Source organism: Calypte anna, chromosome 5A, assembly GCF_003957555.1.
Source record: "Calypte anna isolate BGI_N300 chromosome 5A, bCalAnn1_v1.p, whole genome shotgun sequence".
Lineage (NCBI taxonomy): Eukaryota > Metazoa > Chordata > Aves > Apodiformes > Trochilidae > Calypte > Calypte anna.
The window spans coordinates 10,212,170-10,224,608 of record NC_044251.1 but is presented as its reverse complement, the minus strand read 5'-3'; the positions used below and the strand labels follow the sequence as shown (position 1 = coordinate 10,224,608).

Genomic DNA, 12,439 nt, shown 5'->3' with positions numbered 1-12,439 from the left:
TTTTCCTGTGGTGTTCCTGACTGTTATACTGCAATGTTTCATAATCATTAATAAAAACATTTTAGAAAACCCTAGGAGGGACACTGATGGGTGTTACAGCTGCTTTCCAGAAGAGAAACTCAGACACAGGTTCTTTGAAGTATCCAGTATCTTTGGAATACCCATTTCAGTATGTCCAAGATCTGGCTTTTTGAGAATTTAGCATGGTATAACATTGTTTGTAATGGAAACAAGTGAATACAGCACTTCTCTAATCAAATTTACTTGCCAAACTCAAATTAGACATTTAGAAGGACTGATCATTACCTCTGGAAAATTTGGCATAAGGGACTAAAAGAACCTTATATGGAACTCTAGGTCAGAGAAAGGCATGGCAGCCAGTCTCTGAGACATATTTCCCTCCTTCCAAGTGAGTAAACTACTCCTGATACCTTTCTAACTTCTGCAGCAATTAGAAGAGACATCTTGAAAACCTCCATTTCTTTACTACACTACCCAGATTCATCCCCATCTCAGTTTCATACTATGGACTGAATGAAAAGAGATTTCTTTGGAAAAAGAGCTGTGATTACATTGGGGTTTAAACTTGCATCATAAAACACATGGCCAAAGATCACAAATACTGTTAAATTTTCATAGAAAAAAATATAAAATATGTGGATTAACAATGAGTTCTTGATTTTGCACCTTTAAGAGTCCACTTATTTGCCTATGCTTTTAAAAAAGCAAATTTATAATAGAATTCTCTCTTTTGATACTACACTGATGTCCACCAAGTTTATCAGTTAGACCAACATATCAGCAACCAATTCAATCAACTGAACTAACAAGTAACTGAAATTGATAACAGACATCTCTCTCATGTGAAGGAAGCAATAAAACATGTATATTCACTTCATCAATGTGAAATAAAAACCTTCACATTATTTTCCAAATAACAGAAGTACGCCATGAGATATGAATGTTGAGATCTAATCCATACATCTATTCTACTATTCACAGCTTTTTCTGACCACAAAACTATCTGGTCTGGTCCGTTCACTTGCACTTATGACTCACTTTTCTATCTTAAGCACATAACAAGAGAACTAGGGATTAACTTTTGATGACCCATAAGAATAAACAATGCTGCAGCACCTCTTGACTTTCACTTTTATTCCTATGTTTCTTGTGTACTATTTTCTTCCATTTTTTTCCCCTTATAAAGAAAAAAGGACAAAAAACCTGTCAGGGGAACCAGGATACTCCATGATCTGGAACTGTCAGAATAGGTCGTTCAAGCTTGTGACTGATGCCTGCAGAAGACAATTGCTTGCAACAACGGCTGTTGTAACTTGCTACTGGGCACTACTCAAAGATAAGCAGCACTTATCAGACTGGTGTCCTTGCATTTCTTACCCATGATGGGAATCTGTGCAGTGGTGGTGTGGGAGGTTTACCTCCTGGGTCAAGTATCCCAGCCTCAGAACTCACAGCTTCTCTCTGCCCTGCAGATGAGCAGTTGATTTCCTCATACCCTCCAGCTTCTTGGACCCTCATTGGGCCACGTTCTGTCTCCATCTTCTCCAGTACCCCATCATCATCAATGTCTGTCTCCTTCACTTGCTCATGGCAGACTGGAGAGTCTGTTATGGGCTGGAAGGTGCTGGTCTCTAAGCTCAGTACACGACAGAAAGAATTAGCCCCTGGCTGTGGCTGGCTGTAATGTCTCTTGGCTAGTTGGATACTGTCTCTTGGTGTATTGGGAGTCCGTATTTTTGGAAAGGTCATACTACTGCCCAGGCCACATTCCCTCCCTGGACAGAAGGAATGTGCTGTGACAGCTGATGTTGACACAACCAGGGGTGGCTTAGTAGTTTGAAGATGGCCCTCAAGCATGCTCATTATTTCTCCTGAGGAAGAGGAGTCCAGCTGGTGGGAGTGGAACCTGGCACTCAGATCAGAGAAGCGGGTGCTGTCCAAAGTCACTTGCTGAAAGGTGCTCACAGCATTACGGTTTCCGTCCAGAGATGACTGGAAAGTCAGAGCCTCAAGGATTCTTGTGGCTTCAGCTGGAGGGTCCAGTGATGTGGGATCAGTGCACCCTAACCTGTGTTCAGAACTTACAGCTGGGAATACATCCTTCTCTGTGGAGAGATTCCAGCTCGATCGGCCAGACATGAACTTCAGCGTGCTCTGGGAAAGCAGAGATTTATCCTCTCCATTCTCAGTAAAGGTGTCACTGGCAAGGACTATGTTTGCTGTAGAGAGGACACGTTTGGCAGGTCCTGTCTGACACACTTTTCCAAAACCGGGTGCAAGGAGCACAGATTTCTGGTCTACCTTCTCAGTGAAAGAGGCCTGTGACACTCTGGGCTTCAGAGAATTACAGCTCCAAAGAGATTCAAAGGGAAGAATACTGGTCATATCTACAACAGAGATAACATATGGTTAGGGCATTCAAATGCTTTGCTGTCCAAAATCTTATTTGCTGGTGTAAGTTGTCCATGTCAGCTGTATTTCAATAGCACCCTGGCCTGGTTAGGACTATGCAGAATGGAGAGAGCTGAGCACAGCAGTAACAGCAGTACTGCATATTTATAATTGGGAATAGCACAGAAAAGATTAATACAAAATGAGCAACTTTTTTCTTACAACAGCAGAAGTAAGGGGTGAAATGAAACTAATGAAACTATCATGCAGAGCATCTGAAACTTACAGAAGGAAGGGTTTGGGCTTTTTTTCAAACAAAAAAAGAAAACAGAACTCTGCAGTGTCCAAAAGATGGACCAGAAAAAGTAATTTATCAGTGGTACAAATGGTTATGGCTGGGACCTTCCTAAAATACTAACAGCAGATGCTGGAAGAATAAATGTAAAAGACAGCTCTTCTTGCAATATTTTCTGTGCTTTTCTGGAATATTCGCTGCTAGCCAGGAGACAAGACACTAGCCTAGACAACCTTTCAGTCTAACTCAATACAGCAGTGTTAGCTCTTATCTATCCGTCATTATGTCCTCTCTCAAAACAGCCACAAGAAGGAAGTGCACCAATCCACACAGTATTTCGTTAAAAACCACCTATGTGGCCAGAACACTGCTTAGCATGGCTTTCAGCTTCAATGGATCTACAGTGATTTAAGTTATCATGTAAGCTGGTATAGTTCCTTCCATTCCTAGATGAAGCTTTCAGCACATGTATGAAAATCATAATCACCACATGAATCAGTAAGGTTACTTTCTTTTCAAGACTGTCCCTAGACCTTTTTACTATCCTTTTGTGCTATATGACCCAAGCAGTGCTTTTCTCTCAAATGTTATAACAGTCACCTACATGGTTTTGCTGTAAAAACTTCCTTTTCTTCATGTGTTTTTTTTTTTCTTCTCTGCCCCTTCAGTTGCTATATGAGAAGATGACATAAAAGATATACCCTAGATTGCCTCCATTGTTCTTTGCCTATTTAGTTAATATACTTCATAGTTCTTTTACTTTCTTCCTTTCCATAATTACTAGATTTAAAGACCATTTCATTCAGCTCTACAGGTTCTGAGTAGCAGGTTTAAGGTATAAGAAAGCATGGATAAAACTTGGGAGTGGCAGAGCATATTATTTCACTTTATGATTTTGATTGACCTTGGCATTTATATAGTGCCTGGTTGAAGACAACTAAGTCATAAGATTCTTTGAAAATTGCATAAATGTGGGTGAGTGTAACTTCACACAGCTATCACCAGAAGTACTGCACAAACACCAAGCTCTACAGGCACTGCTCAAACAGTAATGGGATTTTACAAGAAGTAGGAACAGCACGAAGACACAAAGTAACAGAGGGAAGGGCAAAGAGCAGAATAAATCACTGTTGACTGGGAAGAGGACAAAACCTGCTCTTGGAAGCACAGCTGAGAAAAATACAACCAGGAGAAAGTGACATTGACACTTGAGCCACAAGGAGCTGAATGTTAGCAAAGCTATTCCTAACACATAACATAGGCATACATAAATCCTGGCACACATTTTCCCCTGCTTCTGGGGCAAGTCATTAGTGTAGACTGAAAAGAGACCACTCATTTAAAATATTACCAGTATTTTTGCAGTGTCCTAGATGTGACAGCATACCCAGCACAGCAAGATGTTACTATTAGCATGGCAAGCAAGAAGAGATTTGCCTCTTTTGGAAAAGGCCTCTTAATTCAGTCTGGCACAGTGACACTAGTGGGGGTAAGAGGAGAGGCCAGAGAGTTGGGATCCAGGGAACACTTAATACCAGATTATTAACGCAGCTTACCAGCCATTCTCTTTTTGCAAACAGCCAGAGCCAGAGGGGATGAGCAAAACTCAGTCAATAAAGCATTTAGCTATAAATGTTGGGGGATTTAGAAGGTATTTCATCCTATTCCCTTGCTATGGAGTGATAGGAATGCCAGAAAGTCTTCCCCAGGAAAGAAATGCCCCCTGTGTGCATGACCAGTGAAGTTCTGGAAACTAGCTCATCTTCCTATGACCAAACCAAGCTCATGTATAAAAAAAAACAAAAAAAAAACCCCCAAACAAACCAACAACAACAACAAAAAAACCCCTCAAAAGACCAAAACAAAAAACAAACAAAAAACCAACCAAAACCCACCACACAAGAAGATAATTTTATCTTCAAAATGTATTCCTATGAAAGATGATTATTCCAAGTCCTGGAAATCAAGTTCTCCATCTATCCACCAAATAAGAACCAGAAAAGCAGAAGCACCATAAGCAGCTTTTTCCAACCCAACCTGATAGCAGAAGCTTCTAAAGACAGACCAGACAGCTGCTGCCTTCGCCCATTCAGTCCTCAGTTATGAAACCAGCAGAGGTTCTGTGGGGATGAGGATCACTCCCATGTGGAGGTAAAGTGAAATACCTCAGAGACTTTTACCCAGCACCACTAAAGAGAGTGGACAGTTTTGCTATGTATGACAATGAGGAGCTCCGTGCCTCATTTTAATGGCAAAAGCAGACTGAAAAAAGGTGGTCTATGTACAATGGCTTTTGGGAAACCAATTAAGAGTTTACAAGGCAGGTAAGCAATGTTATTCCCATCTTAAAAATGGACCCACCGAGGAACAGAGCAATTCTGCTGCTTGCTCACTGTCACAAGTGTTTATTTCTGACAAAGTTAGGAATACAACCCAGGAATGCTGACTTCCACTCATGACTTCCACAATGCCAGGTGAACACATTTACCTTGCAATGTATCCTGAAGGGCTTCAATTTGCTCCGTCAGCCTCCGATTACAGTCTTTCAGGTGGTGATTTTCTAGCTCAAGCTATGAAACAACAATAACAAAAACTGAAGAATAATGCAAAAATGTGTGTTCTACTATACAAAATATGTCTTCATCTTTATTACATTGAAGTGTCTGAACAGGAAAGGGGAAACAGGATGAGTGAGTCTACCGGTCACCTTAACATCCTTCTCCTCAGTAGTTGCACTGGAGAAACCACTTAAATACTTTGCTGTGCTTTCTCAAATAGCATCTGTAACATACTATTCTTGCTTCTCCAAAAGGTCTTTCAATTCCCTTTCCTACTATTGTTTATCATTTACTCCTGTTCCAGAAATGTCATGAAATAAATAATCAAAAACTATGTGGTAAAAGGAGATTCCCTAAGTGGACCAAAGTGAAAAAATAAAACCACAACGCATTAAGGTTGCATTTACATTTGCAATTAGTGCACAAATAATTTTTTACAAATTTGCTTTATGTCTTTGCTTGAAGAGTCTCAGCATATATCCTTAAATGCAGTAGTGCACCCATAAAGGCTTCCTTCTTGGTGGAATAGAAGTCCAAATTACACCCAGGGTGCTATCTAGAGCAACCCATTTGCACCACAGATGCAAAGTCCTTCAGTTGGCAGTGTTCCTCTTGCACGAAGTATGCATCTAGCATCAGCATCTGCCACAAACTCCACTGCCAGTAAAGACACAGTGTGAAGCCTATGGGCCTGGATTGCCAGCAGGTCACTCCAAGTCAACCCCTGTGCTTCCTCCTTTATGCTGCAGCACTCAGTAATGTAGATGCAACTTAAGTTATCCCATATAAGAAAAGGAAAGAGAAGCAGCACAGCAGGTTGGTGAATTATCTAGACAACTTAATGAGATTACAAAGTCACATCATAGTACAACTAGAGCCCATGAGGACTGCTTTGGCCAACTCCAACAAATTCCCTTTCTGCTATATACTAGGAAATCTATGTCTTTAACTTGGAATAAAACAGAAAGACCACATAACCCCTCTCCCACTATTACTTTAAAACATCTTTAAAATAGCTTGCTGAGTCACATTATCTCTGTTTTTCCTAGTGGGTATTGAATTAGGTCCAGATAGAGGCATAAATCTACATTATTGATAGGAGGGAGAGGTTAGACAGGAGAAAATGCTGGGCAGTAGGAAAATAGCATTAGAGATGGCAAAATCAAGGATGTGTATGTGTCAGAGCTACTTTGTCAGAAAAAGAGGCAGAAGCTGCACCTAGAGCATAAAAGGAGAGGCAGAGGAAAGGTAGGTGGAAGACACTTGAGACTAGTAACTCCTCTTCAGAGACTGCTTTTAGGCATCAGTGATTTCAAAGTCACTTACAGTTTGCCTAGAGCAGCCCTCAGTAAGAGTGACAACCCTAGCTCTGCAACTGAGTGTCTGTGGGGCCAAACAAGCAAAAAGCCTCTGTGGCAGATTGACTGTCCTCAGGCTGTTGTCCTACATAGGAATCTGCTGGCAATGCAGCCACTGTACCTGGTCTTAGGCCTTGAAACCTGTAAGCAGGCTGAAGACTCACCTCTCTCAGCTTAAATGTTACCCACTCTTTGATCTTGGCAGCTTTCTCTTGAACAACTTTGGCTTCCTCAGTCCTCAACTGTTTCTGCACCAAAAAAAAAAAAAAAAAAAAATTAGATGCATTAGCAGAGTACAACTGCTCTCAGTATACTGCATCAGGAGTGACTTAAACACCACGCACCATGGCTCCCACTACAGAAGTAAGACTTAGGACTGCCATTTGGATATTCTGATTTAGCTGACCACTGAAAAATCAAGCTCTAAGTTGTCTGTCCTACATGGTCCCTGGAGTCCAGTTCAGAGGGTTGTTTGAAGAGTTGGTTGTGGAATAGCAAAATCCAGCTCAGGTAATGACTGCCCACCCACAGTTTGTTTTGAGCAGAGCCTATGACTTCTCCTGTTTTAGATGGTTTTGGAATGTTTATTTGTTGCTGGGCATCTGTAGTGTTCCTGCAGCCTACAAACGCGTTGTTGTCTGAAGTTATTAAGACTCAAGCAGTGCAAGTAAGTGATGTATAAATCAGTTTAATTCTTCCAAGTAAAAGGGATACAATTGCTGCAAGTACAGGTGTATAGTCTTTAAAGGTGCATAAGATGGAAACTAATACCAGTGATGTATTTCACACACAACATTCTTGTTGAGTAAGTTGTTTAAAAAATAAAATAAAAGATAGCATACTCAGGATAAAAATAAAGCTCAAAAACTTGACCTTGAAAAAATAATACCTGCTAAGGCAGTTTGAGATGGTGTAATTGTATGTTTACATATCCATTAAAAGAGGTTCTAGTCCACACAATGGTGTTACAGGAATGCTGTTGATTTGCATAATGAACATTTTTCTCCAACTATCTGCTTGGGCAATACTGCTATATCGTTTTTGCTGTTGTATTTTCTCAGCTGTATTTTTTCTCTTTTCTGGAAATTTCCTTTGGAAGATGCTGAACTGATACTACAAATATCTGAAGCCTTCTGTTTATTGCTGGTGTGGCTTCATCAGAGGTAATGTCACTGAAAGGTCTCCTAACTACATAATGATCTAAGGATAAGCAGGGGGCGGGGGGGGGGGGGAATATACTCTATATGGTACATTCAGCCCTGTTTTTTCTAACTAAATGGACAAAGGTAGCATCTTCTGGTAGCAGCTGGTGGTTTCCCTGCTGGATTTTTTTTTCTGGTGTGAACAAATACCAGCAATTATGATAATGAAAATGTCAGTGTGTGTCCTGTCCCCCTCCCTTTCTTAAAATTTTCACACCAAATAGTGTACTCATTTAATGAATACCATATAAATAGCAGACTGCAGGAAATTCCCCACATCTTCACATTGCTTTTAATTACCACATGCTCTTCTCCACCACAACTGCACATTTAAAAGCTCTTATTCAAATATTTTTGCTGACTTTAAACAGACCTTGGCAACATTATGCATAGCAGCAACATTTGTAGTTGAGCCCAATGAAATAAAAGTAATCAAATCTAATGGTACAAGAGGAAGATATATTTAGTTTTTCTTCCTGAATATAGCTCTGTGTTTCTAATCATCAGGTATCAGCCCTTGATGGAGTCAGAAGAGCAGACATGCCTAGCAGTCTGAAATGACCTGGCATATGTAGTGGATCTACCTTGGTCTTCTGAATATCCACCACAAATAATGCCTTTGAACCTCAAATGATCTGAACGTGTCTCAAATCAGGGTCCAGGAGGTAAAAGATTAAGAATATTGCTACACATCACAGGGAAGTGCAATGCCAAGGTTTTATTTAGGGTCTGAAGTAAAATAGTGACATGATGACAGTGTTGTGACAGAGTGTGACAGTAAGTCATGCCTCTGAGCAGAACCAATTCACTCTGGCTCAGCACCCATAGATGCAGTTACTGTGCTTTAAGATACAGAAACAGTTAAGAGATTCTTTATATCCCATGCTATTGTGTGGTCCAGACATGACCTCAGTCTCTCTCTGAACTTCACAGCTCTCCTACTCCAGTGAAAACAAACAGGATGCCTTACAGGGAGACTTAATGACCTTCCAGCACTGCCACCATCCCATTTCATTCTGAAACTAGATGAGAAACAATAAATATTTTTTATCAGGGTCAGAAATGGTCAAGCTTCAGCTTTTACTTCTAGAATTTCATTTTGCCTCTTGTTGCTAGAATGAAAAATGATTTCTACTAGTAGAAAAATTTTCCCACTTGTGTTTGTTGATTTTAATTAAATCACACATTGCATTTTTTGAAAAATCATTTTTCCCCCATCTCTAATTGCAAGAGATGCTTCTAGACCTTGATCACAGCTGTAGCTCCTTCTGAACACCTTCCATCTCCAAAATGCAGGAACTTCACCAACATTCTGCCTGAGCAAGCTGACCTGGGGAAGAGATCTGAAACCCAGAGTATTGCACAGACCTGATGCCTGACCTCTACACCACACTTTGTCTTGGTAAGTTCAGACAGCTTATCAAGCTGTTTTGCCCTTTAAAAAGTTGACAGATAAATGCAAAATGTAACTCAAACGGCACAGTATTTTTTGTGAAAAATTCTAATGAGCTATTTCCATTTAAAAGTAATTTACTTAGCAACACAGAAGAATGCCTCACTCCTCAGGTTATAAAGACCACAGAGTAAGGCCTTTACCAGAGCCAAAATATGAGACCTGCTGTATATGTAGCTCCTTCCTTCCACCAATTGAGAATGGAAGACAGTGAGAAGTATCCATACTGGGAAACAGCTGCTCTTTTACAAATGAAGCATCTGACAAGAGATGAACTGTGCTAAAGGACTGCTGAAGACTGGGGAAAGTCCCTTCCCAAGAAGCATCATATGCTGAGTCAGAGATGAGCTATAAAGTGATTTTGTATCTAATATGCAAGGAAATATTGTGTCCAGGTTCTGCCATTACAATGAAGGGTCTCAACACTGACACAACACTACCATAGGGAAGTCCTTAAAGGACATTGACCAGTCTCCTATAATGAAGAGACTAGGGCAACTGATGCTGCCTGGATGTTGTCTGGGGTTTTTTTAAAGAGAAAGGCAGGAGAGGATCTTATATTCATCAGGGCATAATTTTTAGAGCTGATCTAAAGGGAACTAAGAGGCTAATACGTAATGGAGACAATCTGTTTTTTGAAGCACACATAACAGTGTCCCTCCAGCACATGAAAGCTACAGGACTCCCTGTAGAAAATACCTTTACCTGTTTTTCTAGCTGTGTCTCCAATCTGTTGATTAGATCTTCCTTTCCTTGCACTGTGCCCATCAGCTCCTGGTATTTCCTGTGCAGGGTGCTGTCTGATTCACTGCTCTTCATGTTGGCTAGTTTCATTTTCTCTTCCATAACTCTGACCTGTAATGACAACCAGAGAGATAAATAAAACAAAACAGTGCAATTGAAGGAACTGCTTATTTAGTGGTAAGATCCTAATTGAGAGTATTTGTGGGTTTCATATTTTTGAAGAAAAGTAAAAGTCATACTTAGTTTATACATGTGTATCTGAAAAGAACATTGTCCATTCATTTGTAATGCTGAAGCAGTAACAAAGACAAACAGAACAGATAAACACACATTGTGGATTGTGAAATATATGCACAATATTGGCCAAAGAAACAGACACTGTAGTCTACATAGACATAGAGACAAGGCACATCACATCTTCCTCCTTTGCAAAACCATGGTCAGCGTTTTACCTCATTCACTACCACAGATTCACACCATAGATTAACACCACAAAACCTTGTCATTTGCTTCATATCATGATTTTTGAGTTAACATACTATAGAGTTACTTTCTTCTTCTATCCCCAGCTTAAACAATGTCTTGGCAACTTCTGGCCAGATCTGCTAAGGAGTTAACCATGTTACATATTTCAGAAGCTTTGCCAACCTTTGAAGTCCTGCCAGTGCCAGTTCATCCCAGCAGGAGAAGCACCAATGCTCCTTCACCACAAAGTTTCAATGCACTAAAATTTAGCTGCTGCTGAAGCCTTTCAGGGTTTTTGCAAACTTTTAAAACCTGTCTACTTTCTTCAAAACCTATATCTCTTGATAAGCCACTCTGCTTTATTACTACCTCATCCTATTGCAATGGATTATAAGGCTTTATTCCTAAAGGTGAATGGAGTTCCACCAACTTAATCAAACCTACTAATTTCATCATTTGATGAAGGGAAAATATCCAGTTCCAACACATCCCAGAGAGACTAAATCTGCAAAGAAATCAATTCCAGATACCATTATTTTCTTCATAAGTTTGGAACCAGGAAGGTAATGACCTGAGCACTTCACAGAGTCTGTGCAAGAGTTAATCATGCTCTATTGAGCAGCCTACTTCATACTTGCAGAAGCTGTGTTTTGTCCTCCTGTCTGCCTGCATTAGACAGAGAAGCAAACTGCCTCTTCCTCACAGTGAATCAGAAAGGTAGGCGCCCAACATCCGAGCCAGAAAACTAAGCCTGCTGAGTCGGATGTGTTTTCATTAGAGTTGAGGGTGATTATAGTAAAAAGAAATGGCCCCTCCTTTCTGTCTGATGCCTAAATGCTGACTCTGTACTAGAGGCTCAGAGAGGGGACTGCAAACATGTGATTTCCTTAATTGAGGTTGGCAGCTACAGGGAGCCCATTGAATTAACAAATCCAACCCCTTGGACTCCTGGAGAGAAAGATAACAAGGGATTTTGCACTTGATGTGGAGCCCTCTCATTTGTCAGCTGCTTCTCACTCACAGTGAATATACCTGTTAGTGGAAAGGAATGGTCATGCTCCTTATGCTGTCACTTCTTCAGGCAGTGAGGCAGCAATGAAGTATTTCTCTAGGAACACTTATCTTTGGATGTGGATAAGGCTGCTGGAAAGGCAGACCCTACAACTTTGAGGGTTTCTAGTCTTTAGGAACTGCCAACACATGGCTGCAGAACTTCTGGTGCCAGGTGAGTGAAGGCAACCCTCATTTCTCCTACACCTTCCCAACCAAATTCTCCCTTTCTTGCCTATTCTTTTGGGTTTGACTTATTCTACCATCTGCTTCCTTGCTGTCATTGCATCCTACCATGTCACAGACACTATTCCTGTCATTGAGGTACTTGCTAGTATGAAACCACCTTCATTCACCTGTGGCAGTAACTGTACTTCCTGCTGTCACAGCGACAGTGTTGTCTTTGCCTGTCCTGGTTGGATATGGACTTAGGGACAGCACTCTCAAGAACAACTCTTGCTGTTGGTTGGTAATTGCTGATCTAGTATAGAAGCAAACAGCATGGTGACATAGCTGCATCTTTCCTACATTTAAACTAGTCAAAAAGAAAAAACAACCAGACCAAATCCCAAAAAACAACAACGAAACAACAAATAACCTTGACATAAATATCAAGCTGGCATGGAGTAGTATGTTCTGCAAACAGAATACCTTACCAGGTGCTTCAAGTTCTGAATTCCTAGGAGAGTTCTTTCCCAGTATTTGTAATACTGCCTATTCACTACTGAAGCTCTCTTTGACAGCCATTCTCAGCCATCTTGCACAGCTCTTAGTTCTGAATTTTAATCTCTGACGAAATTCTCAGTCCTGCAGCTCTTGTCCAGCTGGAGGAAACTGCTTCACTTCAAACCCTCCCTTCAGCAGTGGGTCTAGAGTGATGCAGGAGCTCAGACCATCTGGCC

General features: G+C 40.7%; 1 protein-coding gene across 1 annotated transcript in view; it reads right to left on the bottom strand.

The window, feature by feature from the left end:
* The window catches only part of PLEKHH1 (pleckstrin homology, MyTH4 and FERM domain containing H1), a 47,812-nt gene that overhangs the window by 23,387 nt on the left and 11,986 nt on the right, over positions 1-12,439 (bottom strand). The window contains exons 4-7 of the mRNA XM_030452267.1: positions 9,984-10,133; positions 6,788-6,871; positions 5,196-5,277; positions 1,399-2,408 (exon numbers count right to left, since the gene is read on the bottom strand). Of these exons, the coding sequence (XP_030308127.1) occupies positions 1,399-2,408; positions 5,196-5,277; positions 6,788-6,871; positions 9,984-10,133 (1,326 nt within the window). The remainder of the gene's footprint in view (positions 1-1,398; positions 2,409-5,195; positions 5,278-6,787; positions 6,872-9,983; positions 10,134-12,439) is intronic.